The 26,416-nt window shown below is 38.4% G+C and overlaps 1 protein-coding gene across 2 annotated transcripts in view; it reads right to left on the bottom strand.

The window, feature by feature from the left end:
• LOC136701576 (uncharacterized) overlaps positions 1-23,704 on the bottom strand; it is a 51,778-nt gene extending 28,074 nt beyond the window's left edge. The window contains exons 1-6 of one of the 2 annotated variants that reach the window (XM_066676170.1): positions 23,565-23,704; positions 17,267-17,337; positions 16,424-16,506; positions 12,872-13,939; positions 6,742-8,670; positions 4,392-4,622 (exon numbers count right to left, since the gene is read on the bottom strand). In XM_066676170.1, coding sequence (XP_066532267.1) covers positions 4,392-4,622; positions 6,742-8,670; positions 12,872-13,939; positions 16,424-16,506; positions 17,267-17,337; positions 23,565-23,625 — 3,443 coding nt within the window. In that variant the 5' untranslated portion in view covers positions 23,626-23,704. The remainder of the gene's footprint in view (positions 1-4,391; positions 4,623-6,741; positions 8,671-12,871; positions 13,940-16,423; positions 16,507-17,266; positions 17,338-23,564) is intronic. The other variant, XM_066676171.1, reaches the window with a different exon arrangement.
• Between the last annotated feature and the right edge of the window lie 2,712 nt (positions 23,705-26,416).

Raw genomic sequence — 26,416 nt, 5'->3', positions numbered from 1 at the left:
TATCATTTTCATGTTGATGATTTGCAGCTTTATTTTCTGTGAAAACGATTTATTTAAGTTGACTTAAAAAAATGTACTCAAGATATTAAGGATTGAATGGTCTGTATTTGGGTGCCACAGTGGCGCAGCAGGTAGTGTTGCAGTCACAGAGCTCCAGGGACCTGAAGGTCATGGGTTCGTGTCCTGCTCCATGTGTGACTGTGAGGAGTGTGGTGTGTTCTCCCCGTGTCTGTGTGGGTTTCCTCTGGGTGTTCCGGTTTCCTCCCACAGTCCAAAAACATACGTTGGTAGCTGGATTGGTGACTCAGAAGTATCTGTATATGTGAGTGTGTGAATGAATGTGTGTGTATTGCCCTGTGAAGGACTGGCACCCCTCTAGGGTGAATTCCTGCCTTGCGCCCAATGATTCCAGGTAGGCTCTGGACCCACCACGACCCTGAACAGGATAAGGGTTACAGATAATGAATGAATGTATGGTCTGTAATTGAATTGCTAATTGAAGGAAAAGAGAAGCACTGATTTTGGGCCCTCAAAGTGCTGCCAATGGTGTATTCTTGTCCTAGAATTTTGGGCATTTTTTTTAAACTCTGAATTAATTTTTTCAGGGCATATAAGGTAGCTGAAACAGGCCTGTTATTTTCAGTTGAGAAATACAGCTAAAATATACTTTATTCCAGGATACAATTATTCATGCTTTTGTATCTTCACATCTTGATTAACACCTTATTTACTTGCTTTGGGTGCTTACTGGTACCAAAAGGAGGAAGTATATTTCACCAGTATTTGTTTCACTACATTGGTTGCCTGTTGCCTTTATGAAATATTTTTAATCCTCATGTTAAGATACTAGTTGGTACATGGCAATGGACCAAAATATATTTCGGAGCTATTAGTCCCATATTTATTATTTGATATTTATAATTATTTATAACTCTTGTTGAAATATACTGAAATGTAATTGAAAGTGTAAGTTCATTGGAAATTCAGTTGTTAACTACATAAAATTATGCTATAATTATAAGACTATTTTAATGTAGGATATGGCACTGAAGCAAGTTACACATTATGTTCCGGACCTTGGCTTGAGAAAATATTCTGTAAACCAGACCTTAATGAATTTTAATTAATTACCCCAGTCTAAGGGACACTTTTCTGGCATGACTCCGTCTTCTTTACATTTCTAAAGCCTACAGCCTGTTATTACTAACAAATTGCCATCACAAAGCTTTACCTTATCAAGGGAGACGATGCAACGCTGGCATTGAGCCCACTCTTGTTCACCCTAGCAATTGAACTGCTGGCCTTGATGCTAATGACCATCCCAACATTTCAAGAAAAATCATGTTGGGGAATCGAAGAAAGGTCTCCTTATTTACAGATGATTTATTGTTGTTTATTTCAGACCACTTATTATATATGACAGATATCATCAGCTGCATACCTTTGGTATTTTCTCATGCTACAAATAAAAACTTTCCAAGAGTGAATGTCTACCAGTAAATGATTAACTGTAAATACTCCAGACAGCTCACTTCCATTCCACATTACAATATCAGGCTTTACATAATTAGGCATTAAGATAAGTGGTTACAGACAATAAATGAATGAATGAATGATTACTCTTAGGCTATAAGGAAGTGTATAGGGGTACCGTGTTTTAGTAGTGTAGCATGGTATGGGAGAGGGGTACTGTAGTTACCACTCAAGTTTTGATGATAACTTGAGTGATGATTTTTTTTTTTGATGATGAAGAATGTAGTGGTTAAAGCAGCAGTGTCAGTCACAAAAGCAGGAAGGAAGTGAAACCCACAAGTGGCAGTGCAGGTAGCCAGGAGCTCATTAGAGCTAAGGGATGTGATTGGTCAAGTGCAATGGAAGTCTTTTAGTAATGCCACATCTCCAGAGAGAAAGCAAATGATGACTAGATTTATTCACGATCAGGAAGAGGAGGCATGGTGCGCAATAGCAGCATCACAGGCAAAACAAGGCCAGTGGCTTTGCTGGGAGAATTTAATGAAGCGGAAGATCACTTGGCAAGAACTGTAGGCAATTGGGGCAAGTTGTATTAGGTTTTGCTTGGAGCAACATATGAAGGCTTTCCAACTCCACAAAATCTTTGACAGTGGGTATGAGAAGACCCTAGTTGTAGATTATGTACCGGGGTTGGCACGCTGAAGCATATTCTATCAGCTTGTAAGGTTATTTTTTCACAGGGGAGGTATACATGAAGACATAATCAGGTGCTAAGGGTTTTAGCATGTTTGTTTGACAGCAAAAACTGAGGGAAGCTGTAAAGGAGTTATCAGAAACAGCTGAAAGGTCTAGTCAGTGGTTGTGAATACGGAGAACACAGACTTGCTGTTGAAATGCACTGTAGTGGTTGGTTATGTAGCACGTAAAGATCACCTGGAACAGGTGTCATTGATCATGCATTAACAGTGCCAGTGGGGCTATGTACAGCCCTACTCAACAGGGAGGCCAGTGCATATTTACAGTTGTTGATGGTTATGGGTAAGGTATGACTGTAAAGCTAGCATGGAGTGGGGTCGATCTGGGATGCCAGACTTTACTGTTGAGCCTTCTGGAGGTTTTGTGGACTTATTTCAGCAAAAACACTGACGAGGGGAGTTGACTACCTGATGACCCCTGTGAAGAGCTAGTGATGCAGTGGGTGGTTTGGGTATTCATGTGATGGGCTCAATGAGCCACAGCAACCTTAGGGTGTAGCTGTAGGAGTGGAACAACAGAAATTATGTGGCTGCTGGTAGGAAGAGTGTGGGGTGGACCCTATGTGAAGCTCTAATGAATTGGCATAGGATAATTTACATCTTATCTTGTGTATGAAACTTAAATCTGACCTTTATACCTGGGGTATTATACACTTAACTCTAGCTGGCAGGGTGAACTGTATTAAAATGAATGTGCTGCCAAGGTTTTTGTGTTTATTTCACCTTCTTATCTAAGTAATTTTTCAAACAGATTGACAAATTAAATATAAGAATCATTTGGGATGGAAAAGTGCCTAGGGTAAATAAAGAACTCCTCCAAAGAAAAAGTAAGTGGAGAGTTATCACTGCCTAATCCTATTTAATCCTATTTTTATTAAATGGGCAACTAACCTGCAAAAAAAAAAAGTCTTATTGAATTCAGATCTTAGACATGGACTGCTGTGAAATAGAACCCAGGTGTTATAAGACAAATTTTCTGTGTGTCCTTGTGACGTGCAACTTAACTATTAAGATTATGCAATTCACGTCTAATTCTGTAGTTATAACCACCTTTAACTTAGACCTAGTTTCGGCAGAATTTTAAGTTAAAGGAGACACTCTTTGTGTAGAGAAATAACCAAAAGAAATAACCAAATTTAGTAATTGTCTGTGGCCAGTTGTCTGTTGTCTGTAGTAAGCACTGAAGCAGACATATTTGGAGTTTCAGACCAAAATGGAGATTTAAATCATAGGCAACAAATGTTACTAACCATTTCATCATTATTAGGACATAGACAGATCATATTAAATTGGAAATCACCTAATACACCTAAAGCAGCAAAATGATTACAGGACCTTATGCTGTTTATAAATCTAGAAAAGATAAAATACACTATTACAGGATCGGTAAAAGAAATGTATTATTAGTGGAATCCTGTTAATTTATTTTTCTCAGTTGCAAGCACTCCCTTTAGAGTAGTGCAGTTGTCTAGATTTGCCTGTCTGTGCATTCCCTCCACCTTTCCTACTCAACAACTTTCATTAAAATGAGCAGCCATGAACATGTCCTGAGGTAACTACATTAACCTCAACTATAACAGACACAAAGTATTTTAGGCTTATTGTTACATATTTTATAATACTACAGTATGTTAACAGTGTAATACAACATTAATTCCCTTTTTGTGTTTGTGCAATGTGTCTCTATTTTTTTTTATTTCTTTAGCCTATTTAGGTGTTTTTTTGTTTGCTTTTTGTGTTTCTTACTTTCATTAATTATCGCAGTTTTAAGTTTAAGGCAACAATGTTGAATTAGTATTGACATACAAAGGTGATGTATAATCAGGGATAATGATGGGAATAATTATAAGGGACGGGGAATATCAGGATGGCATACATTATAAATGCTTATGTATATGTAAAATATATTCTTCTATACTTTCTTTAAATAAAAAGGATGCTGATTAAAAAAAAAAGAAAAAAAAGATATTGCTATTAAGCACCAAAACTTCTCAAAGACATCTAAAATATATTTCAGACCCTAACTTCCTATTGCTGAAATTCCAGAGATACCTGTATGACACATACTATGCAGCCAACGGCAGTCTGGCTAAACTAGACTTGCCTAGTCTTTTTTTTTTTATTATTTACTCTTACATGTTACACTGAAGGATAATAACTCACATTCGGACAGTGGATACAGCTTCATTCCTAGTTTGGTCACTCTTCATGAACACATATCTGAGCTCTCTTCCACGTCTGAACTCAGGAGGGTTTCTCATGGACCGGTCACTTGTTATAGATACATGGCTGAGCTCTCTTCCTCTGTTGAATTCAGGAGGGTTCCTCATGGACCGGTCACTCTTCATAGACACATAGCTGGGTTCTGGAGAAATAGATTGCTGTGTGTGCAACCTGAAAAGGTCATATAATCATTATTCAATAACTTCAGTTTCTGCTCAATATTATCAATAATTAATTATTTTGTGGGCTAATTAGCTTCTAAAGAATGAAAAAAAAAAATAAAAAGCTTGGTGATAAACTAACACTGTTGCACTATTAGACAATTGTAGAAACCCGATTCTTATCTCCTTTACTTTGTGTTACACATTCATTATAAATAGTGATATAAAAATGTTGGTTGCTATGATATTCCAGGTGGTTGCTAAGATGTTGCCAAATGGGTGCTATGGTGTTGCTATGATATCTCTAGCAACCACACTGGACACTTTACCAATTACCTGAATGTGGCAAAGTGAAACAAAAAGAAACCCTGGTGAAACATCTCACCTCTAATTTCATTTGCAGCTAATAAAATATTTGGATGTGGGTTTGTAATTAATACTGTTTCCATCTCCTGTAATATGAGGTATTTAATAAATTGCTGTTATTTCTCTGCTACATAAAACTCAAATATATATATATATATATATATATATATATATATATATATATATATATATATATATTATGGCAAGCCACACAGGAAATATTTAATGAACGTTGATATATATAGAATGAACGCTGATATATATAGAATGAACTTTGATATATATATATATATATATATATATATATATATATATATATATATATATATATATATATATATATATATATATGAATGCTGATATATATAGAATGAACATTGAACACTGTTTTCTTTTTGGGGCAAATTTCGGGCATGTCATTATTGCTCCGGTCGGTAAACGTGTTGCTGCTGCTGAGCGAGAGAGTGACTGTCTCGTTTCCGAAGGCTTTACTGCTATCTGTTTATTGTTGCCATGGAGGCAGTCACCAGCCTCGCCTTGAGATCGCGGTGCGCGATTTCAAAATAAGAGCGGACAGAGCGACTGACAAAAAAATCATAAAAAAAAAAAAAACTTTTCAAAACAGCTCTCGGGCCAGAAATAGATGCCCAATGGGCCTAAAAAGGCCAGGAGGCCAGGAGGTATTTGAATATGGGGGATATAGAATGAACGCTGATATATATATAGAATGAACTTTGATATATATAGAATGATCATGGCCAAGGACTTCCGAACCATTCTGGAGGACCATGTGCATTGTTCATGGTTCAAACATTGTATCCTGAAGGCGATTTAGTGTATCAGGATGACAATGCACGAATACACACAGCAAGACTGGTGAAAGATTGGTTTGATGAACATGAAAGTGAAGTTGAACATCTCCCATGGCCTGCACAGTCACCAGATCTAAATATTATTGAGCCACTTTGGGGTGTTTTGGAGGAGCGAGTCAGGAAACGTTTTCCTCCACCAGCATCACGTAGAGACCTGGCCACTATCCTGCAAGAAGAATGGCTTAAAATCCCTCCATTCATTCTATATATATCAGTGTTCATTCTATATATATCAGCGTTCATTCTATATATATCAGCGTTCATTCTATATATATCAAAGTTCATTCTATATATATCAGCGTTCATTCTATATATATCAGCGTTCATTCTATATATATCAAAGTTCATTCTATATATATCAGCGTTCATTCTATATATATCAGCGTTCATTCTATATATATCAAAGTTCATTCTATATATATCAGCGTTCATTCTATATATATCAAAGTTCATTCTATATATATCAGCGTTCATTCTATATATATCAACGTTCATTCTATATATATCAGCGTTCATTCTATATATATCAGCGTTCATTCTATATATATCAAAGTTCATTCTATATATATCAGCGTTCATTCTATATATATCAAAGTTCATTCTATATATATCAAAATTCATTCTATATATATCAAAGTTCATTCTATATATATCAGCTTTCATTCTATATATATCAAAGTTCATTAAATATTTCCTGTTTGGCTTGCCAATATATATATATATATATATATATATATATAGAGTGAGGTGCAGCTACAAGGGAAGAATACCTAATAAAATGGTAATACAGTAATAAAATATTTTGACAACATGATTGACTATAGCATGTAACAATTTATACACAAATACATTCAAACATAACAGATACAATCGTATGATAATAACACTCACAGAACTTTTCTGCAGACAGTCACAGCTGGGATCAGTCTACTATAACCCTCCTCTGATGTCATGTATTTCCTCAGATCTTGTTCATTCAGCTCCTCCTCTGAGGAGAGAATCACATAGGCTAAAGCTGAACACTGTCCAGGAGAGAGCTTCTTTGCTAACTGTTTCTGTGAGTTTAGATACTCCTCCGTCTCTCTGGACAGGGACAGGTACTTCATCTCAGACAGACACAGGAACAGATTGATGGATGTCTGAGATGAGATGGGAGTTTTATTGCCTTTGATTAATCTCTTGATGTACTCTGTGGTTCTCTCTGATCCACTGTGTGTTTGGGTCAGTAGACCCTGTAGGAGACTCTGATTGGACTCCAGTGAGAGTCCCAGCAGGAACCGGAGGAACAGATCCAGGTGTCCATTCTGACACTCTATAGCATTATCCACTGCTCCCAACAGAAGACGTTCCAGAGGAACCTGCTGAGACCTCCCTCTATACCGTGGTGTAAAACACTGCAGTGGTTCCATGATGTTGTTCTCATAGCAGTGAAACACAAAGACAGCAGCCAGGAACTCCTGAAAACTCAGATGAACAAAGCAGTAGACCTTCCTCTGATGGATCACACACTCCTCCCTAAAGATCTCAGTGAAGATCCCAGAATACACTGAGGCCTCAGTGACATCAATGCTGCTCTCTCTCAGGTCCTCTTCATAGAACATCACATTGCCCTTCAGCAGCTGTGTGAAAGCCAGTTCAGCCAGTTTCAGAAGCTCGGTTCTGTTAGACTCCAGCTGTTTCTTTGTGTCTCTCTCATCTTTCTCCTCATACTTCTCCTTCTTCATATTTGTCTGAGTGCGCAGGAAGTGTGTGTACATTTCAGTCAGAGTTGTAGGAATCTCTGTGTGACTCTGTGTGATGATTCTCTGAAGAACAGTGGCTGAGATCAAGCAGAAGATGGGAATGTGGCACATGATGTGGAGGCTCCTCGCTATCTTAATGTGGGAGATGATCTTCTGGGCTTGGTCTTGGTCCCTGATTCTCTTCCTGAAGTACTCCTCCTTCTGGGGGTCAGTGAATCCCTGAATTTCTGTCACACGGTGGATGTACCGAGGAGGGATCTGATTGGCTGCTGCTGGTCGGGAGGTGATCCAGATTAGAGTAGAGGGAAGCAAATCTCCTCTGAAGAGGTTTGTCATCAACACACCCACTGATGATGTCACAGTGATGTCAGACACTTTCTCACACTGTTTAAAGTCCAGTGGAACTCTGCTTTCATCCAGACCATCAAATATAAACACAGCTCTGAGCTGGTCATATATCTCTGGGTCCAGATCTCTGAGTTCAGGATGGAAGGCACACAGAAGTCCATGAAGACTGTACTGATCATCTTTAATCAAGTTCAGCTCCCGGAACGGAAGCACGAACATGAGATCTATCTCCTGATTGGCTGCTCCTTCAGCCCAGTGCACAATGAACTTCTGCACAGAGACAGTTTTTCCAATTCCAGCGATGCCTTTAGTCAGAACTCTTCTGATCTCCTGGTTTTCTGCTCCTTTATCCTCTTTTCTGTCTCTGAGTCTGAGATCTTCAGCCTTCACACCTTCTTCAGGACCTTGTAGAGGTTTAAAGATGTCTGAGCAGTGAATTGGAGCGTCCTGTTGGTGTTTCCTGGGTGTTTTCTCCATCTGTAAAACCTCATGTTCTTCATTCACTCCTTCACTCTCTCCCTCAATGATGTAGAGCTGAATGTAAATACTGTTCAGGGGGGTTTTATTCTCTGGGGTTCTGATTCCCTCAAATAAGTTCTCATACCTGTTCTTCATCCTGGTTCTGTGTGTGTGTAAAACCTCCTCCACTGCCGGGTAAGAATCCTGCTGTAGATCTCCAGGTCCCTCCTCTAGATTGAGAGCCTGTAGAGCTTCTTCTGACGTGTGTTGTCTGGTGAAGTTTAAATACAGAAACACAAACCTTAAACAATGACGATGGTGATATCCCTGAACAATAAAAAAATGCTGCCAAAAATCCAGGGTGGGCCATTTATATGGATACACCTTAATAAAATGGGAATGGTTGGTGGGTGATATTAACTTCCTGTTTGTGGCACATTAGTATATGGGAGGGGGAAAACTTTCAAGATGGGTGGTGACCATGGCAGCCATTTTGAAGTTGGCAATTTTGGATCTAACTTTTGTTTTTTCAATGGGAAGAGGGTCATGTGACACATCAAACTTATTGGGAATTTCACAAGAAAAACAATGGTGTGCTTGGTAACTTGGTAACTTTATTCTTCCATGAGTTATTTACATGTTTCTGACCACTTATAAAATGTGTTCAAAATGCTGCCCATTGTGTTGAATTGTCAATACAACCCTCTTCTCCCACTCTTCACACACTGATAGTAACACCACAGGAGAAATGCTAGCATAGGCTTCCAGTATCTGTAGTGTCAGGTAGGACTGAAACTAATGATTATTTTGATAATCGATTAATTTGTTGATTATTTTTTTGATTAATCGATTATTAATCGGATAAAAAGGAAGACAAGCCAAATTTGGTTTCCTGTCTGTTACTAGCATATTCAGGATACCATCAGTGAGAACAGCTGTTTGCTGTGGTGTGTAAATCTTTTTCAAAACATAGTCAGCGCTGGGCTGTTTTTATCTGAGGTGAGAGAGAAAGTGTAGATATGAACATACATCTTTTTCAAGTTAATAACTACTGATCTAAAATACAGACAACAATGCAGACAAATTGAAATTACATAAATGGATATATTGGTTGATGCTGCCATGTGCTGAGAATAAAAGGGAAATTCAACTAAAACATATGATCAGATATTGTTAAGATATTTAAGATTTTAGAGAACTAATGTTGTAATTATATAAGGAACACACAACCTACCATTATTAAAAATTAGTGTTTACATGAAGAATTAACCCAACCGTTTCATTAATTTTATATTTATCAATATTTAACATGTATGTATGTAATGTAATATACACTTATAATGTAATATACACTTGGCTGTGATACTCAAACAGTAGCACGCAATGCCAGTCAGAAAAGACCTTGAAAAAGGCTTTAAATATATTATGTATTATATATTATGTAAAAAATGTTTGGATTTTTTTTTTTTTAACTCTGAACGTAACTGCTGCCACATTTAAGGTGGAACGGAAAACTCGCTAAATACAAGAGTGATATAAATTTACTAAAAATGAGACATCTTGTTTGCCCTGTGAAGGACTGGCGCCCCCTCCAGGGTTTATTCCCGCCTTGCGCCCAATGATTCCAGGTAGGCTCTGAACCCACCGTGACTCTGAACTGGATAAGTAGTTACAGATAATGAATAAATGAATGAATGAATGACATCTTGTTTAACTACTCTAGCAGGCTCTAGTGACATTGAGTGAGAGAAAAAAATAGAACTTGTCACTAACGTTAGCTTGACTAAAACTACTGTCTGTTTTGGAACTGCTGGTCGAGCTGACACATTTAAGGTGGAAGAGAAAACTCGGGGGGATGCTAAGGATTGTTCAAAAACAAATGTAGTTTGCTCCAACATGCTTCCTTTTCAGATGTTCATGATGTTGTGCTGCTGTGCCATGCGAGATCAGCTGTGCACAGTTTGCACCTAACGCTGTTCCTAATGTAAAGTGCTCCCATACTTTTGATGACATGGGTCGTACATTTTTCTCTCTGCTTGTGCTAACATTATCCTCCGCTGTGACCACCTCCGTCATTTTTCAAACCCTTCTTCCAGAGTTCGTCACGTGAGCTATGTAAGGCATGGCATTGGTTCCCTGCTTTTACGGCGGTAGGCATCAAGCTTAATGGTGCTTTGTTGCCACACCTTTGGTTGGCTTACTGCCACATATTAGGATGTATCAACTGTACCTATGTGTATAATAACTTAGACCCAACTAATCGATTATTAAATTAGTTGCAAACTATTTGAATACTCGATTTTAATCGATTTAATTGATTAGTTGCTGCAGCCCTAGTTTTCTCATATCTTCACAGCATAGAAAATTGCCTTCAGATGACCCCAAAGATAAAAGTTTAAGGGGATCAGATCGGGAGACACTGGGGGCCATTCAACTGGCCCACGACGACCAATCCACTTTCCAGGAAACTGTTCATCTAGGAATGCTCGGACCTGACACCCATAATGTGGTGGTGCACCATCTTGCTGGAAAAACTCAGTAAACGTGCCAGCTTCAGTGCACAAAGTTGGAAACACATCATCATGTAGCAATTTTGCATATCCAGTGACCTTGAGGTTTCCATTGATGATGAATGGCCCCACTATATTTGTACCCCATATACCACACCATACCATAAATTTTTTGTTCCAACAGTCTTAGAGGGATCTATCCAATGTGGGTTAGTGTCAGACCAATAGCAGTGGTTTTGTTTGTTAACTTCACCATCACATAAAAGTTTGCCTCATCACTGAACAAAATCTTCTGTGTAAACTGAGGGTCCTGTTTCAATTTTTGTTTTGCCATTCTGCAAATTCAGTGCACCAATCTGGGTCATCCTCATTGAGATGCTGCAGCAGCTGGAGTTTGTAAGGGTGCCATTTGTGAGTAGCTAATATCCGCTGAAGGGATGTTCGAATGATGCCACTCTCCAGTGACATGCGGCGAGTGCTACGCTGTGGGCTCTTGCTGAATGAAGCTAGGACAGCCACTGATGTTTCTTCATTAGTGACGTTTTCATGCAAATCCAACACTGAATCAGTTTCATGAAACTTGGCAAGCAGTTTGCTAACTGTAGCATGGGAGATGGGTGGTCTCGTAGGGTGTCTTGCATTGTGCTGCAATGACCCAGTTACTGCGTTCACCAGACATCAACACAATTTCTATCTGCTCCTCACGTGTTAACCTCTGCGACATGTCAATGGCTGTAAACTTGTAAATAGCTCATGAAAGAATAAAGTTACAAAGTTACCAAGCACACCATTGTTTTTCTTGTGAAATTTCCAATAAGTTTGATGTGTCACATGACCCTCTTCCAATTGAAAAAAAAAAAAGTTTTTGACCGACTTCAAAATGGCCGCCATGGTGACCACCCATCTTGAAAAGTTTCCCCCCTCCCATATACTAATGTGCCACAAACAGGAAGTTAATATCACCAACTATTCCCATTTTATTAAGGTGTATCTATATAAATGGCCCACCCTGTAGAATTCTGATTTTGTTTTTAATTACACTGTACTTACTGTAATTATAACACTTTTCTCTCAGGAGGCCAAGGTATACTTCATCACTGTTTTTTATAATCAAACACCCTGTTTGTCCCTAATTTTTAACACTGACAGAGCATTTTTACAATAAATGATGGCTAGCCCTGAATTTAACAACTCTATGTCTATTTAACAACTGATATATTCAGAGTTTGAGTCTTTCATGTGTCCTGTTGCACAGGTTACAGTTTATATACAGTTCTATTTGAATTAAGGACAATCATTGAGCAACATCTCTTAAACATCGTCCAAATGCCAGTGCCTGTCACAGGCAGAACACTAGACATGTCTTCTCGTCTCTCTCTTTCAGCCTTGGCCGAATGGTTAGAGACTGGGCTTGGTACTGGAAGGTTGATGGTTAAATCTACAGGACCAGCATTAACATTCTTGGCTGAAGTGCCCTTGAGCAAGGTACTGAACCCCCAAACACTCCCTGGGCATAGGGGATAGCTGCCTGCGGCTCTGGGTGTGTGTTCGCAGCCCCTAGTGCACTAGTGTGCGTGTGTTCAATGCCAAGGATGGGTTAAATGATGAAGACACCGGTTGCCGGTTTGATCCCCAGTGCCGACAGGTCATGACTTATGTGCCTTGCTCAACGGCACTTAACCAACTGCTCCCAGGACGTGTTTGTGTTGATTTTAGGCTAAAGCTAAAAGCGTCGAAACCAGAACTTAAAACTGAAGAGCAGTGAGTCTAAAACTGAGTTTTAAACTCAGGACAAATATCAAGGTGTTTCTATGACACACCCCCAGGAGATGCCGCCATCACACAGCTCAACTATATCTTTAAATTCTTATTACTGAGCTACTACAATCTCTTTATTTGACTTCAGTTCTTCAAGTATTATTGCATTACTCATCTGTGTTGCACTGCAGGATGATAACTCACTTTTGGTCAGAGGGGAATGCTCCATTTCTGGACCAGTCGTATTTCTTGGACTCATAACTAAACACACAACCACAGCTGACTTCAGAAAAGCTCTTCATGTACTGGTCACTCTTTATAGACACACGGCTGGGGTCTCTTCCATTGCTGAAATCAGGAGGGTTCCACATGGACCGGTCACCCTTCATAGACACACAGCTTGGCTCTCTTCCACTGCTGAAATCAGGAGGGTTCCACATGGACCGGTCACCCTTCATAGACACACAGCTTGGCTCTCTTCCACTGCTGAAATCAGGAGGGTTCCACATGGACCGGTAACTCTTCATAGACACACAGCTTGGCTCTCTTCCACTGCTGAAATCAGGAGGGTTCCACATGGACCGGTCACTCTTTATAGACACACGGCTGGGGTCTCTTCCATTGCTGAAATCAGGAGGGTTCCACATGGACCGGTCACTCTTCATAGACATACAGCTTGGCTCTCTTCCACTGCTGAAATCAGGAGGGTTCGACATGGACCGGTCACTCTTCATAGACACACGGCTGGGGTCTCTTCCACTGCTGAAATCAGGAGGGTTCGACATGGACCGGTCACTCTTCATAGACACACGGCTGGGGTCTCTTCCACTGCTGAAATCAGGAGGGTTCCACATGGACCGGTCACTCTTTATAGACACACGGCTGGGGTCTCTTCCATTGCTGAAATCAGGAGGGTTCCACATGGACCGGTCATTCTTCATAGACACACAGCTTGGCTCTCTTCCACTGCTGAAATCAGGAGGGTTCCACGTGAACTGGTCACTCTTCATAGACACACAGCTTGGTTCTCTTCCACTGCTGAAATCAGGTGGCTTCCATTTGGACCGGTCACTCTTCATATACTTATTCTGGACAGACTTAGGTCTTGGCACTCTTCGACTGCTGAATTTAAGAGGGTTCCTCTTGGTATGGTCCTTCTTGATATAATTACCAAATTGCATTCTTTCTTTACTGAATTTATAAGTGTTCCACATGGACCTCTTCATAGACACACAGCTGTGTTCAGGAGAAGCTGGTCTCTGTCTGTGCAATCTAGAAGAACAATACACAATCATTATCCAACGTATTTTAATGTCAGCTCACTCATTTTACTGCATATAAAGCAAACTATAAATAACTGTATAAGATTACAGTTCACACAAAGGATATTTTTTAAAATACAAAATTTCAGGACATTACATAACATAAATTTCATACACTATAAACACTATTACAAACATACCTGATTGTACCAACATTTAATATGTTATTTACATTTAACATGAATATGAAACATTTCAGTATATTAACTGTGATTAAGTGTGGAAAGTTTGTTTAGGTCACTGAAAACTGAGGTTTTTAAAACACTCTAAAAAAGGTGGAGTTCTCGTGTGGGCAGTGGTAAACATTTTCGGAACACTGACGCTGACACTGACGGATATCTTTGGCTTGAATTCAAAAACCTCCTCGCTTCCTCTATAGTGAATTACATAGGACATTAAACTACACTGCACACACACAGACGGCACTAAATTCCTTATTCCCACATATACATAAATATAAATGTGTATTAGAAATATATAATGCACCGTTCTAAGATCTAGATTTAGTCGTTTCAGGATTTGTGTGTAGTGCACTACAGATGGAGCATGGAGTGATGTGGGATTAAACCTCTGTTTCTATTTGTAATTGTGTTTTGATGCCTCTCAGCTGCCCACGCTGCAGCCACTACCAGTTGCCTTGGAGCTGCCCCTACACTGACATTTTATTGCCAGTAGATTGACCAGAGCAGGGGTCGGCAACCTTTACCACTCAAAGAGCCATTTAGACCTGTTTCACACAGTAAAGAAAACGCTGGGAGCCTCAAAACCCTTTTGAAATTTTAAATAAAATAACACTGCGCATAACAGGGTCTTTTTGCCATTGTGCTATGTATAAACAAACTATACTGTGTTACATTTATGAAATTAATGAACGACTGAAGAGAAAATTAAATAAAATTTCTGCATGCAACAAAACATTTTTAATTCCGAAAAAAAAAAGATGTTGGGTTGAAGGTTAAGTAAAATACTCAATGTCTATTTGAGTCCTTGTAGTAATGAAAAAATATTTTAAACTTCTATTACTCACCTACAAATCTCTGCACGGTCTTGCACCCTCTTACTTAACTGAACTCCTTCACCCATACTCTCCTACCCGCTCTCTTAGTTCTTCTAATATTGGCCTTCTGTTCATTCGTAATTTAAATTGGTCTTGGTTGGTGGTAGATCCTTTAGCGTATCTGCCCCAAAATTGTGGAAAAAGTTGCTGCAGTCTCTGTCTTTGTCTTTTTTCTCTCAACATTTTCATTGTTTATTAACTTGAGTGATCTACTGTCTTGCATTTGTCACTATTGATATCTTTCTAATGTGTTTTTTTTTCCTTTTTCCTCTCTCCCTCCTCTATGGAATGTGTCCTTGAGTTTGAGAAAGGTGCTATATAAATTAAACATATTATTATTATTATCATTATAATTAAGGAGAAAAGGTTTTTTTTTTCATACAGTTCTGACATAGCTGGAGGTAGAGATGCACAACAAATACTACAATGCCTCAAAAACACTGAATTCTGGGCTCACGGATGGAAGTATAGACATATTTTACCTACATCCCTGATGACAACAGGAAGCCAACAGACATGGCAATGCAAAAGATCAAAAAGGGCAAAACAGGAAACACAAGCAAGTTGCCTAAACATTTGGCCAATAAAACCCTGACCTCTACAAAGAACTGAAAACTTGACAGGTTAGTAAAGTTAAAGGCTACGCTGGGGAGCTTTCTTAAGTGATTAGTGAAATATATTGTTCAGAATTGAACTGCCTCAGGGATAACCTAATTACTCCTCTTGATGTTGCTCACATGGTCATATTTCCATCACAAGTAGGCTGTAAAGCATGAACATTATCTAATTGTTACATTTAACATGGCTGATTTTAAATAGTAAAATATTAAACAGAGTGTTAATGGAGCAGCGAATGTAACTTCAATTTATGTATCTTCCACTCACTATTTTCTTTACTTAGACATCAACCTCCTCTGCTCTAAGTTCATCCAGTCAGGCTACCATAACATCTATACTAAATGAACAGGCAAATGTCTGTCTAGCACAAAATGGCATTTTGATAATCTATGTCATGTTAATACTGGATACTACAACCCAACTCAAAAAACTATTTACAGACACACCTGTAATTCCTAAATTGAGGGGTGAGTTTGGTGACAAATTTTTGGTAGAAAAAAATCACTGCACACTGCTTGGTAATGAACCATCACTAATAAATTAATACACTGTAGAGAAGTCTTCTGTAGTTATTTTTAACAAATGTTTATTGTGTAATTGTGCTACATCAGAAAACGTTTATTAAAACATATTCAGTTCTGTGTTTAAATCATCCACATCTACACAATATGAATATAAATACTAAACAGAACTGGCATGTGAATGAGGTAAAAATCAGTCCGTTTAAATTCTAATGAGCTCTGGAGGACAGTTACTCACTTTGGATCATAGGTGCCTCTGTGTTGGCTGCAGTTGTGAAGCTCCTTTGTAGAGTTTTTACTCTCATCCTGCCAGACCCCTCTCTGTGTGTTCAGAATAATACTTTAAACATTCACATTCATTCAAATAATTTTAGTTTCATGATTTACAACAACTAAAACATTTCAAACATACAATGTTTTAGGAGAAACTGCTAGTTTCATTGTAGGACAGTGGTACATATATCGTAAAAGAATGTTCTTTATGTAAACTGACTAACCGAGACCCCTAAATGACTCTAGAGTCAACTCCTAACACAGGTCACTGATTTAGGACTGATTTAACACTGAACTCTGTTTAATACAGCAATGTTACTCCACCTTACTCTGCTGGACACACAGTAATACTGCACCTCAACACTTCTAAATATTGTGTTTGAGTATTGAAACCCTATCAGCCTGCTCCAGAATGTCAGATAAAGTCATGGTGTGCTCTGAATTCACACAGACATCACCTTCATACATAAACAACACATACATGACCAAATTATAACGGTCTACAGATATAATGATCTAAAACACACTATGTGATGAATGAATAATTTCTGATGTTTTAAGGTGCAGTCATTGTGGACCGTGTGTATGTTCTTATTTAATAAAATTCCTATAATAATATTCCTATGCTCTAAAAATCACAGTTGAATATTTCAATTTATGATAACCAAACAAATAAATAAAAATCACAAGACGTTTTCAAGGAAACACTGAATTTGCCACTAAAACATCCCATTGTAGTAAATTTATAGAGGAAGCTTTTTTTATTTTAACAAATATCTTTAGATTTCACTGGAGTTTTTAAACTCACCTGGTGTTTTGGTGGGCACTCTGACAAACCAGGGTCTGCTTTTCTTTTCTTTTGCATTTTTACTGAGCTGGCTGACACACACACACAAAGAAAGAAGGTTATTAACTAAAGTCATAGAGAAACAACTCCCATAGACTGAATGTAAGTTAATATATGTCTACTCAGATTTAATCTCAAGAAGATCTCTAGTGTTTAAAATCCAGAACACTTTAAACCCTGATAAATATTTACATCTTATTCCATTGTTACGCTGACGACAGCCAGATATATGTCCCTTTGAAGAGGAAATATGCTTTCTTTATTAAACCACTTCTGTTATGTCTTAATGACAATAAAGCCAGGATGGCCTTTTTTTTAATATTAATGAAAAGAAAACAGAAGTGGTGTTTGGTCCCAGTGGTTTCTGCGAAGCCCCTCCAGTTGATTTGGGCCCCTTGACACTGTATGTGAAGCCAACAATTTCAAACTTGGGTTTAATCAAGTCCAGCTTTTTCAACTTGAGGCAGCTGGCAAAGGTTAAGCCAATTCTTGCATGAGCACTTTCAAACAGTAATCCCTGCTTTCATGTCCCGGCTGGATTAGTGCAATGCAGGGAGCCAGTCCTCCCTCAAACATCTAAAGTTAGTGCAAAATGCTGCTACCTGACTTTTAATGGGATCACATAAAAGGGAGCATATGAAGGTATATTGGCTGGTTTGAAGGGATCAGCAAAGAAGAAACTGAATAGTTTAGGTAAAGTTATTTATAAATAAGGAATGGCAAAGTTTGGTATTTTGCAGAGAAAAGCAAAGGGGACAAAACAGAGTGAAGTCAAGACGACAAACAGAAATAAATAAACTAATTCAGGAGTTAAGGGCTCTTAGAAACAGTGGAGGTGAGCAGGGGGAGATGAAAGAAATTATATTAAGATAATACAGAATGAGCTTAAGGGAAGGCTGGCAGTGTTAAGAACTTAAAGAAAAGGAGGTAAAAGAAGGAACATGCAAAGGCAGCATTTTTAGGAATGCGTTTACTTTTATGAAGACCTTATTTGCTAAGGAGATACCTGGGAGTATAAAAGTTGGAAAGAGGGAATTAGAGGAGCATTTCAGTGGTGTGTATACAGATAAAGATACGTCAAAGGAGATAGAGATTCCAGGGAATATTCCACCACTAGGTGAAATAGAGCGGCAACTGGATGTTAGCCCACCAAAATGGAAGTGAGGTTCAAGATGTGGTGCGTCATGCAAAGGCAGGTTCTGCTCCAGGGTCTAATGGTGTTCCGGATTGGGTGTACAAGTATGCACCTTAGGTCTTAAAGTTTTGTGGAGGTTGATGGTTGTTGTTTGTAAGAAAGGTATCATTCCAAAAGAGTGGAGAAGGGCAGGCAGTATTATTGTCCCTAAAGAGAAAGATGCTGAGAGTATAGAGCAGTTTTGGCCCATAAGTCATATTGACATAGAGGGCAAGATTTTCTTTAGTGTAATAGCACAGAGACTTGCTGCTTAACTGAAAGCAAACAAATGAATTGATATACAAGTACAAAAGGCAAGGATTTCTGGTTTTGCAACATGTTTGGAACATAGCAGCATGATCTGGCATCAGATTCAGACAGCTAAGAAAGAGGGTAAGGATTTACATATTGTTTTCCTAGATTTAGCAAATGCATTTGGCTCAGTGCCACATAAACTTATGTGGAAAGCTTTTGAATGTTCCCAGGTGCCAGATAAATTTACTAGGCTGGTTAAAGCATACTTTGAGGATATTTAGTTTTGCTTTAGTACAGGCGAATTTGTTACATCATAGCAGCGACTAGAAATAGGTATAATGGCTGGATGTACGATTTCACCACTAGCATTTACAATGGCAATGGAGGTAATAATTAAGGCCTCTAAGTGGGTTGTAGGTGGGGGGAGATTGCATTAGGGCTTACATGGATGACATGACGACGCTAACGACTACTGTGCCTTGCACACAGTGGTTGATGGAGTTAAATGATAATCTAAGTTTGGCTAGGTTGAAAGTTAAACCAAGCAAGTCTAGAAGTCTGTTGATTGTCAAAACTTGTGCAAGAAAAGTTTTTCATGGAAGCAGAAATTATCCCTACAGTACTGGAGAGACCAGTGAAGAGTTTAGGTAGATGGTATAGTGCAGCATGTTTGGGCATGAGGGAGATTGTTTTTGAGAATCTGCACAGGCTATAAATATTGGTAGATGGGGTGAAACATGAGACTGGAAATTGCTGGTGGGCATAGGTAAAAAAACGGCAGGTCCCTGAGTGCATTGCGTTAACTACACTGAGTCCAGATATGGTGCTGTACTCTGAAAGTAAACAGATTGTTTATTTCATAGAGTTAACAGTTCCAGTTGACGATGCAGTAGATGAAGCATTTGAAAGGAAGAAGCTGAAGTACGCAGACTTGGCAGCTAAGGCGAGGGAACGCGAGTGGCAGGCACATGTAAGACCGGTGGAGATAGGTGTTAGGGGGTTTGTAGACAAGTCTGCCACATCCCTTCTTGTGCAGTTCAGCCTCACGGGCCGGAAACTAAGGGCAGCTGTGAAGGAGTTATCAGAAACAGCTGAAAGGTCTAGTCAGTGGTTGTGGATAAGGAGAGCACAGATTACTTGGGGAAATGCACTGTAGAGATGCTGTTGTGGTGGTTGGTGATGTAGCACATAAAGATCACATGAAAATGGTGGTACTGAGCATGCGTCAACGGTGCCCGTGGGGCTAGGTACAGCCTTAGTCACCAGGGAGGCCAGTGTGGATTAACTTTTGTTGGTGGTAAAGGATAAGTTCCGACCGTAAAGCTGGCTTTGAAGGGGGTGGGTCTGGGACACCAGACTTCACTGTTGAGCCTTCTGGAGGTGTTGTGGGGTTAATTCAGTGAAACACTGATGAGGGGAGGTGCCTGATGACACCTGTGAAGAGCTAGTGATGCAGTAGGTGGCTTGGGTAGTCATGTGATGCACTCAATGAGTAACTGTAGTTGTTAAGAATAGATGATTGCTGATCAGATCATAAACGGCCACAGCAACCATAGTGTTGAGATGTAGGATTCAACAGGAATTCTGGTGGCTGCAGGTAGGAAGAGAGTGTGGTGGGCCCAATATGAGGCTCTAATGGATTTGCATAGGATATTTTACATCTTATCTTCTGTATGATTATAATTTATAATCATTTCAGCTGTCTGTGTTTTTAAAGTACTCTGTAAATAAGAGATGAATTGATCTGTTGAGCAGCTGAAACCCTAGAACAAGCAAAAAAGTAAATAAATGAATTTATTTACATTTAACATGAATTTAATGTTAAATGTAGGGAAAAAGGGGTATAATTCCCCTGAGCATCACAGAGAGGAGTGGCGGAAATGTGCTGTCTTCAGTGAAAGTTCTCAATCCCAAGACAAGTTGTCTGAGGGGGTGAATGTGATCCAGTGTTGGGAGTAGTCGAATAGATGTAATGGTGTTACGTATTTCGAATGCAAAACATACATAATATATATGCATGTCATCTAGTGAAACTTCATAGCCTGTCTCTCCAGCTTTTTCTCCTCATCCTTCACTACTGATAGCAACCACACCTGTAAAAACAGCCCTCAAATATGTGTCAGGTTTAGCAAAGTTTCAGGCTACTGATTTTACTGGCAAAAGGTGAAAACTTTTATTGTTTGGTATGACAAAATAAAAACATGCAAAATAAATAAATAAAAAAGTATATTTATTAACAAGTTGAATGTGTACACTGCCTCTGCATATTGTTTTTACCTGAAAACCTACAGGAATCTGCAAAATTGTTTCATTGAGGGTTTTTTCTTTTTTTTTTTTTGCTTTAATTTTAATCCCTTTTAACATGTTTATTCACTCTCTAATTAAATTATTATATCTATTAATTATATTTATAATAATTATATATCATGTATTTCCTGGAAGCCTTTGAAATAAAAACCTTTGCAGTTCCATTAGTTCCCTGTTCACTCAAGGTCACAGAGCTGGTATGACACAGCCAGGAGAGAAATGTGATTTTTTATCTTCAAATTCAAACAATATTTCAGGTTTAAAGAATAAGAAGATAACACTGTAACTTGTTGACCAGCTACTAATTTGTTTATAGCATCCAGAGACTCCTCTTTAAATAAGCGTCTTTAAGTAAATTATTTGGATCGGACTGAAATCGAAAGTAAGCTAAGCTCTTGTAACCTTGCACTGTTAATGTGGCAGTTTGACACTGGGTGCTCAGATGTGATGGATTTTTACTGCATTGAACCCACTTGACGTGTCTCAGCTCGGCTCTTTTGCTTTTCTACTAACCAAATCTGGTCCTGATCCCTGGAACCAGGTACTTTAGTCTCTGCTTGTGCCTGGTACTGTGACATGTAAACCTTGCTAGAACGCTGATCGCCCATAAAGACTTTTCAATCACCACAAAATGCAGACCTCCAGTACAAACATTTGTAAAATCTCCAAGTTACAGCAGTGGTCACATTTGTTTTTTATTCGACTCACAACGGCAGCTCATAACATTACACTGTGGAGTTTTTAAGAGGTTCAAATGCCGTTGTTGTGATTTTCAAAGTCCAAGGGTTTTGTGAAATCACTGGCTCCATTTTGTTCTATTGGAAAAGTGACCAGGTTAAAGCGCGTCAAGCAGAGTCGAGTCGGGTCATGCTGTGAAAAGGCACCATTAGTCATGTGGTGCCATTTTTAATGTAAAAAGATACATTTCATGCAGAAAAGACTGCGTTCTGAGTTCCAAACTCCTTTCTCTTTTCAACATTAAAAAGTTGTCAGTCCTCCACTTCACCTTATACAATGCTGTATAGTATGTGTAGTAACTATAGATTCTATAATAAATCTGATTATGTTTGTCTAACATTTTTTACTCTTAACAGGAAATAATCAATGTAATATTGGGTCTTTTATTATTTCTTTCTTTTTTTTAACCACAAAAATTACTGAAAATATTAATTCACAGTAAATAACAAAATAATGTTCTTAACTGTTTAACATATGTAATGTAATGTAAGAAAATTTTGAAGTATTCCAAAGTATTCAGAATAAGTTACCAATATTGAGTAATGTAAAGAAACACATTACAAAACACATTTTAGAGGCTTTATTTTATATTCTTTAAGAGACAGTAAGCCTCCAAACACGGTCCAGGAATAAACATCCAGCATCGTTACCTCATTTTATTAAAATTTATGATAAATACCATTAAAGCTTCAAAGTAATGTTCCAAAATCTAGTGTAAAGTCTTCCCAGAATACTATGGAGTTACTGCAGTAAAAATAAACACAAACAACGCCCCTCATTTCTGATTAAACACTGGAGGAAAATCTCATCTCCAGGACTTTTATGTTCTTTTATTTGAGATTATACAATTATATAAAGAAATTATAGATCTATAATGAAAGATTACATTCTCTTCGCCAGAAGGAGAGGGGGATGTCTGTAATGAACCTATACATCACTGCTGTACCTTTAAAGATACACTACACTGTTTGTACCTTTAGGGACCAATAATAAATTGTACCTGTACCTCTTCTATAAAGTCTGACTCTCTGTGTCTCTTCCTTTTCTTCATGTGGCCCTAAATCAAAAATACTCAAAGTAATGTACCAAATTCTAGTGTAAAAGCTTCCCAAAATAATAAACAAAGCTGAGAGAAAAACAACCCTAAAAACAGAAGTGTCTGTATACTTTTGGCCACACCGTATGTAAACAGTCCAGTGTTTCTAGTCCAGTTTCTAGATATAATAAAGTCTGATATAAAATGATGATTAAAATTATGATAATGTTGACACTATCCTGGATTAAATATATTTATTAATCTTATTTATAAAGAATAACAAAACAAACCTAATGAAGGGAAAAAATCTTAATTGGAGAGTGAATGGAAAAAAAAGTGCTAAAATGTGGCATTCTGTCCAAAATTCTGTTCAATCTCCTTGCTATCAGGGGAAAAACAATCCTAACAACAGAAGGAAGTGTCTGTATACTTTTGGCCACACCGTATGTAAACAGTCCTGTGTTTCTAGTTTAACTTTAACTCAGACTTCCAGAGCTGACAGCAGATCTCACACGGTATGATTCTGCTCTAAACCTTAAACCCGCGGCGTGTGAAGAGCACAGTTCACTTCTGGAGCTTCAGTGTTTTTCTCTTCACAAACTTCTACCATTTCACTCCCCAATGTTTGTGTCTCCGCCATTTTCTCACCGCAGTTCTAACCCTGCTCTGAGTTTAGAAGAAAGCGATCGGCTCTGTGTTTATTTAATCTCCACTGCATTCGTCTACAGTTCACTCAGGTATAAACTCACCGTGTGAAAACATAGCGCTGTTCTGGTAAAAGTCTCTTTGGTTTTTCTCCGACAGACTCATCTATTTATGTCCTCTTCGTCTCTTTAATCCACTCCTGTCTCTTTAATCCACTCCTGCGTCTCTTTAAATCCGCTGTTACTTTCGCTTGTGATGCAAGAAATGCGCACTTTAATTTCTTTTAAAACAATAGGGGGCGCTTCTGCTCAAACGAGCACATTCTCCTGGCACCAAAGGATGGTAAAATAGAGAATGTACTGATAATACATTTACATCCTGAAACAGACTCACTGAGTTATTAAATAGAGTTAATATTTTATTTTCAGTAGCTGCATTAGAGAGAAGACTGCTGTGAAGAAAATTAAATACAGTATATTGGCCTTACACCACATTACATCCTGCAGCACAGTGGAGCAGTGTTCCCAGGACAGTACAGGTAGCCTGTGTGAAGAGAGTTCATGTTGCCTGTTTTAAAGCGTTTTATGTTCAATTTTAATATTTTATTAACTGTCAATCCTCAGATGTCCAATCAGGACGATTGCAATAAAGTAATTTTATTATTTTTATTTATTTAATGTTACATTATTTAGCGCCTTTCTAGAAACCCAAGGATGCTTTACAATCAACACAACATTCCATCCACACACACACTTTTCACAGAGGCTGATATTTGACATCAGACGCACAGTGGTTTTTGTGTCTAGTATGTGTTCTGATTTAAAGGATGTTTTAAACTGATTAGAAAAGTGCATATTTGATATAAAATGGTCCTACATGTATTCTTCATTCAGATAAATAATAAATACCTACACACCTACATACATACACGAAATGTAACCTGACAACCCACTCAGACTAACATTTAAAATGTATTAAACTCCTGCAATAAATAAATAATGGACAATATATGTAGAAAAGGAATTAATAAAAAAATTTAAATGAATAACATTCGAGGTACGGAGCTGGGAAGTGGCAGCACACTAGCGTAACTCCCCTTTTGCCCACTATTGTTCATTTTAAAACTCACATACTTCAATAACAGAATTACTCGACGGTCAAGAGTCCTAGTTCTGCTGGGATCAGACTACACAAATTTAGCCAGATTTTGGCACGATTGTTGTATCCGACAAATTTCCAGTGTTGGAACCGAATTTAAACGTCAGAGGCGAGTAACAGTGGTGTAGTGCATCATAATCAAAGACCAGTAATGATCATCTGAGACGCTCCACGACACCACCACTAAAAATCGAGCATGTTAAAAATTTTTGGATCTTTTCACCAAGTCTGTCATTTCCTACGCCATGTTCCTTGACGGTGACCAACAGGAGGACAGCGCACTGTCTGGTGCGCATCTGTAAATACAGTGAAGTGAAGGGGGGAGGGTCTGCTGCAGCTGACAGGTGGAAAATCCAAACTGAGGAAATGCTCTTGACATTAACACATTACCTCAAGTTCTCTTTGTAGGAGACAGTGTATTCTCTCCTCCTCGAAACACACAGGGACGGGTTCACAATGGTGTTTTCTTCTTCTTCTTTTTGGAACACAAAACAACCAGCAGCACACACAGTGCTTCTCTAGCCATGACTAACCATTTCTTGACACGCCTCACAGAGAAAATCTGAACTACCACAATGATGTGAACGAAGAATTGTCCGTGTCAAACGTGTAGTGTCATCAGTCTCCCAAAGAAACGGCACGAATTTATAGAATCTGACATAGTGAACATTGTGAAAAACAAAAATATCATGTAGTCTGATCTAGGCATTAGGATTTATTTGGAAACAAAGCCAAATAATGGTGAAATGAGCTCCAATAGACAACCAATTCAAGGAGTGCAAACGTGCCTACAAAACGTTAACAACAAAGCTAATGACGGGATATCAGTGCCATCACCAGTAACCCTAGGTAAAACCTCTTAGAAGAAATTAGTAAAATGACTTATTATCACTTGTTACCCCATGACTTTGCAAGGGGTAACAAGTGATGTTACTGCTATAAAATCAACAACTACTGAACTAGTTCAGATTTTTTTGATTGTGATTGTACATTTTTAACCTGTCTAGATCCACACGGCAGGGTTGACCTTTAAGTCTATTTTTGTTTACTCATGCCTTGAAACCACTTGTAATTAAAATCAGAGAGGATACAGGAATTGAGGGTGTGAATGCTGGTGGGAGGGAGCAAAGGCTTCTTCTGTATGCAGACGACATATTATTAATAGTTAGAGATCCTGCCAGTTCATTACAATTACTCCTCCAAACTATAGATGTGTACTCTAATCTAGGGGGATATAAAATAAACTGGCATAAATCAGAGGCTATGCCCATATCTAAATGTTGTTTTCGTAGCTCGGTTAGTGTTTTCAGTTTTAAATGTATACCTGGTGGTAAGAAGTATTTAGGAATACGACTAAGGTCAAATTTACAAGTATTACGTCAATACAGTTTGAACTTATTACAAAAAACAAAGATTAAACTGGAGATCTAAATTGGCAATTGACCGGCGCCCCTCCAGGGTGTATTCCCGCCTTGCGCCCAATGATTCCAGGTAGGCGCTGGACCCACCGTGACCCTGAACTAGATAAGAGTTACCGATAATGAATGAATGAATGAAAAATTGGCAATTATAAACATGGGGAAGAATGGGAAGACCTTTGTAAAAAGCTCGTTGTGGGAAAGGAAGCAACACCCACCCCCCTCAAATATTCATTTTTCTCTTGTTATTCTTTGTAAGTTAGATTAGTAAACCATTTTAATCGAGCACACTTTTTTAAAACATTTTCAGCATAATTATTTTATATGAGGCCTACTCATTATTACCCATCATAGTAATACCTTGTTCCAAGAGGTCTGAT

The sequence above is a fragment of the Hoplias malabaricus genome, chromosome 7 (assembly GCF_029633855.1).
Source record: "Hoplias malabaricus isolate fHopMal1 chromosome 7, fHopMal1.hap1, whole genome shotgun sequence".
Lineage (NCBI taxonomy): Eukaryota > Metazoa > Chordata > Actinopteri > Characiformes > Erythrinidae > Hoplias > Hoplias malabaricus.
Note: the sequence above shows the minus strand (reverse complement) of the source record. Positions and strands in the feature narration are given on the sequence as shown.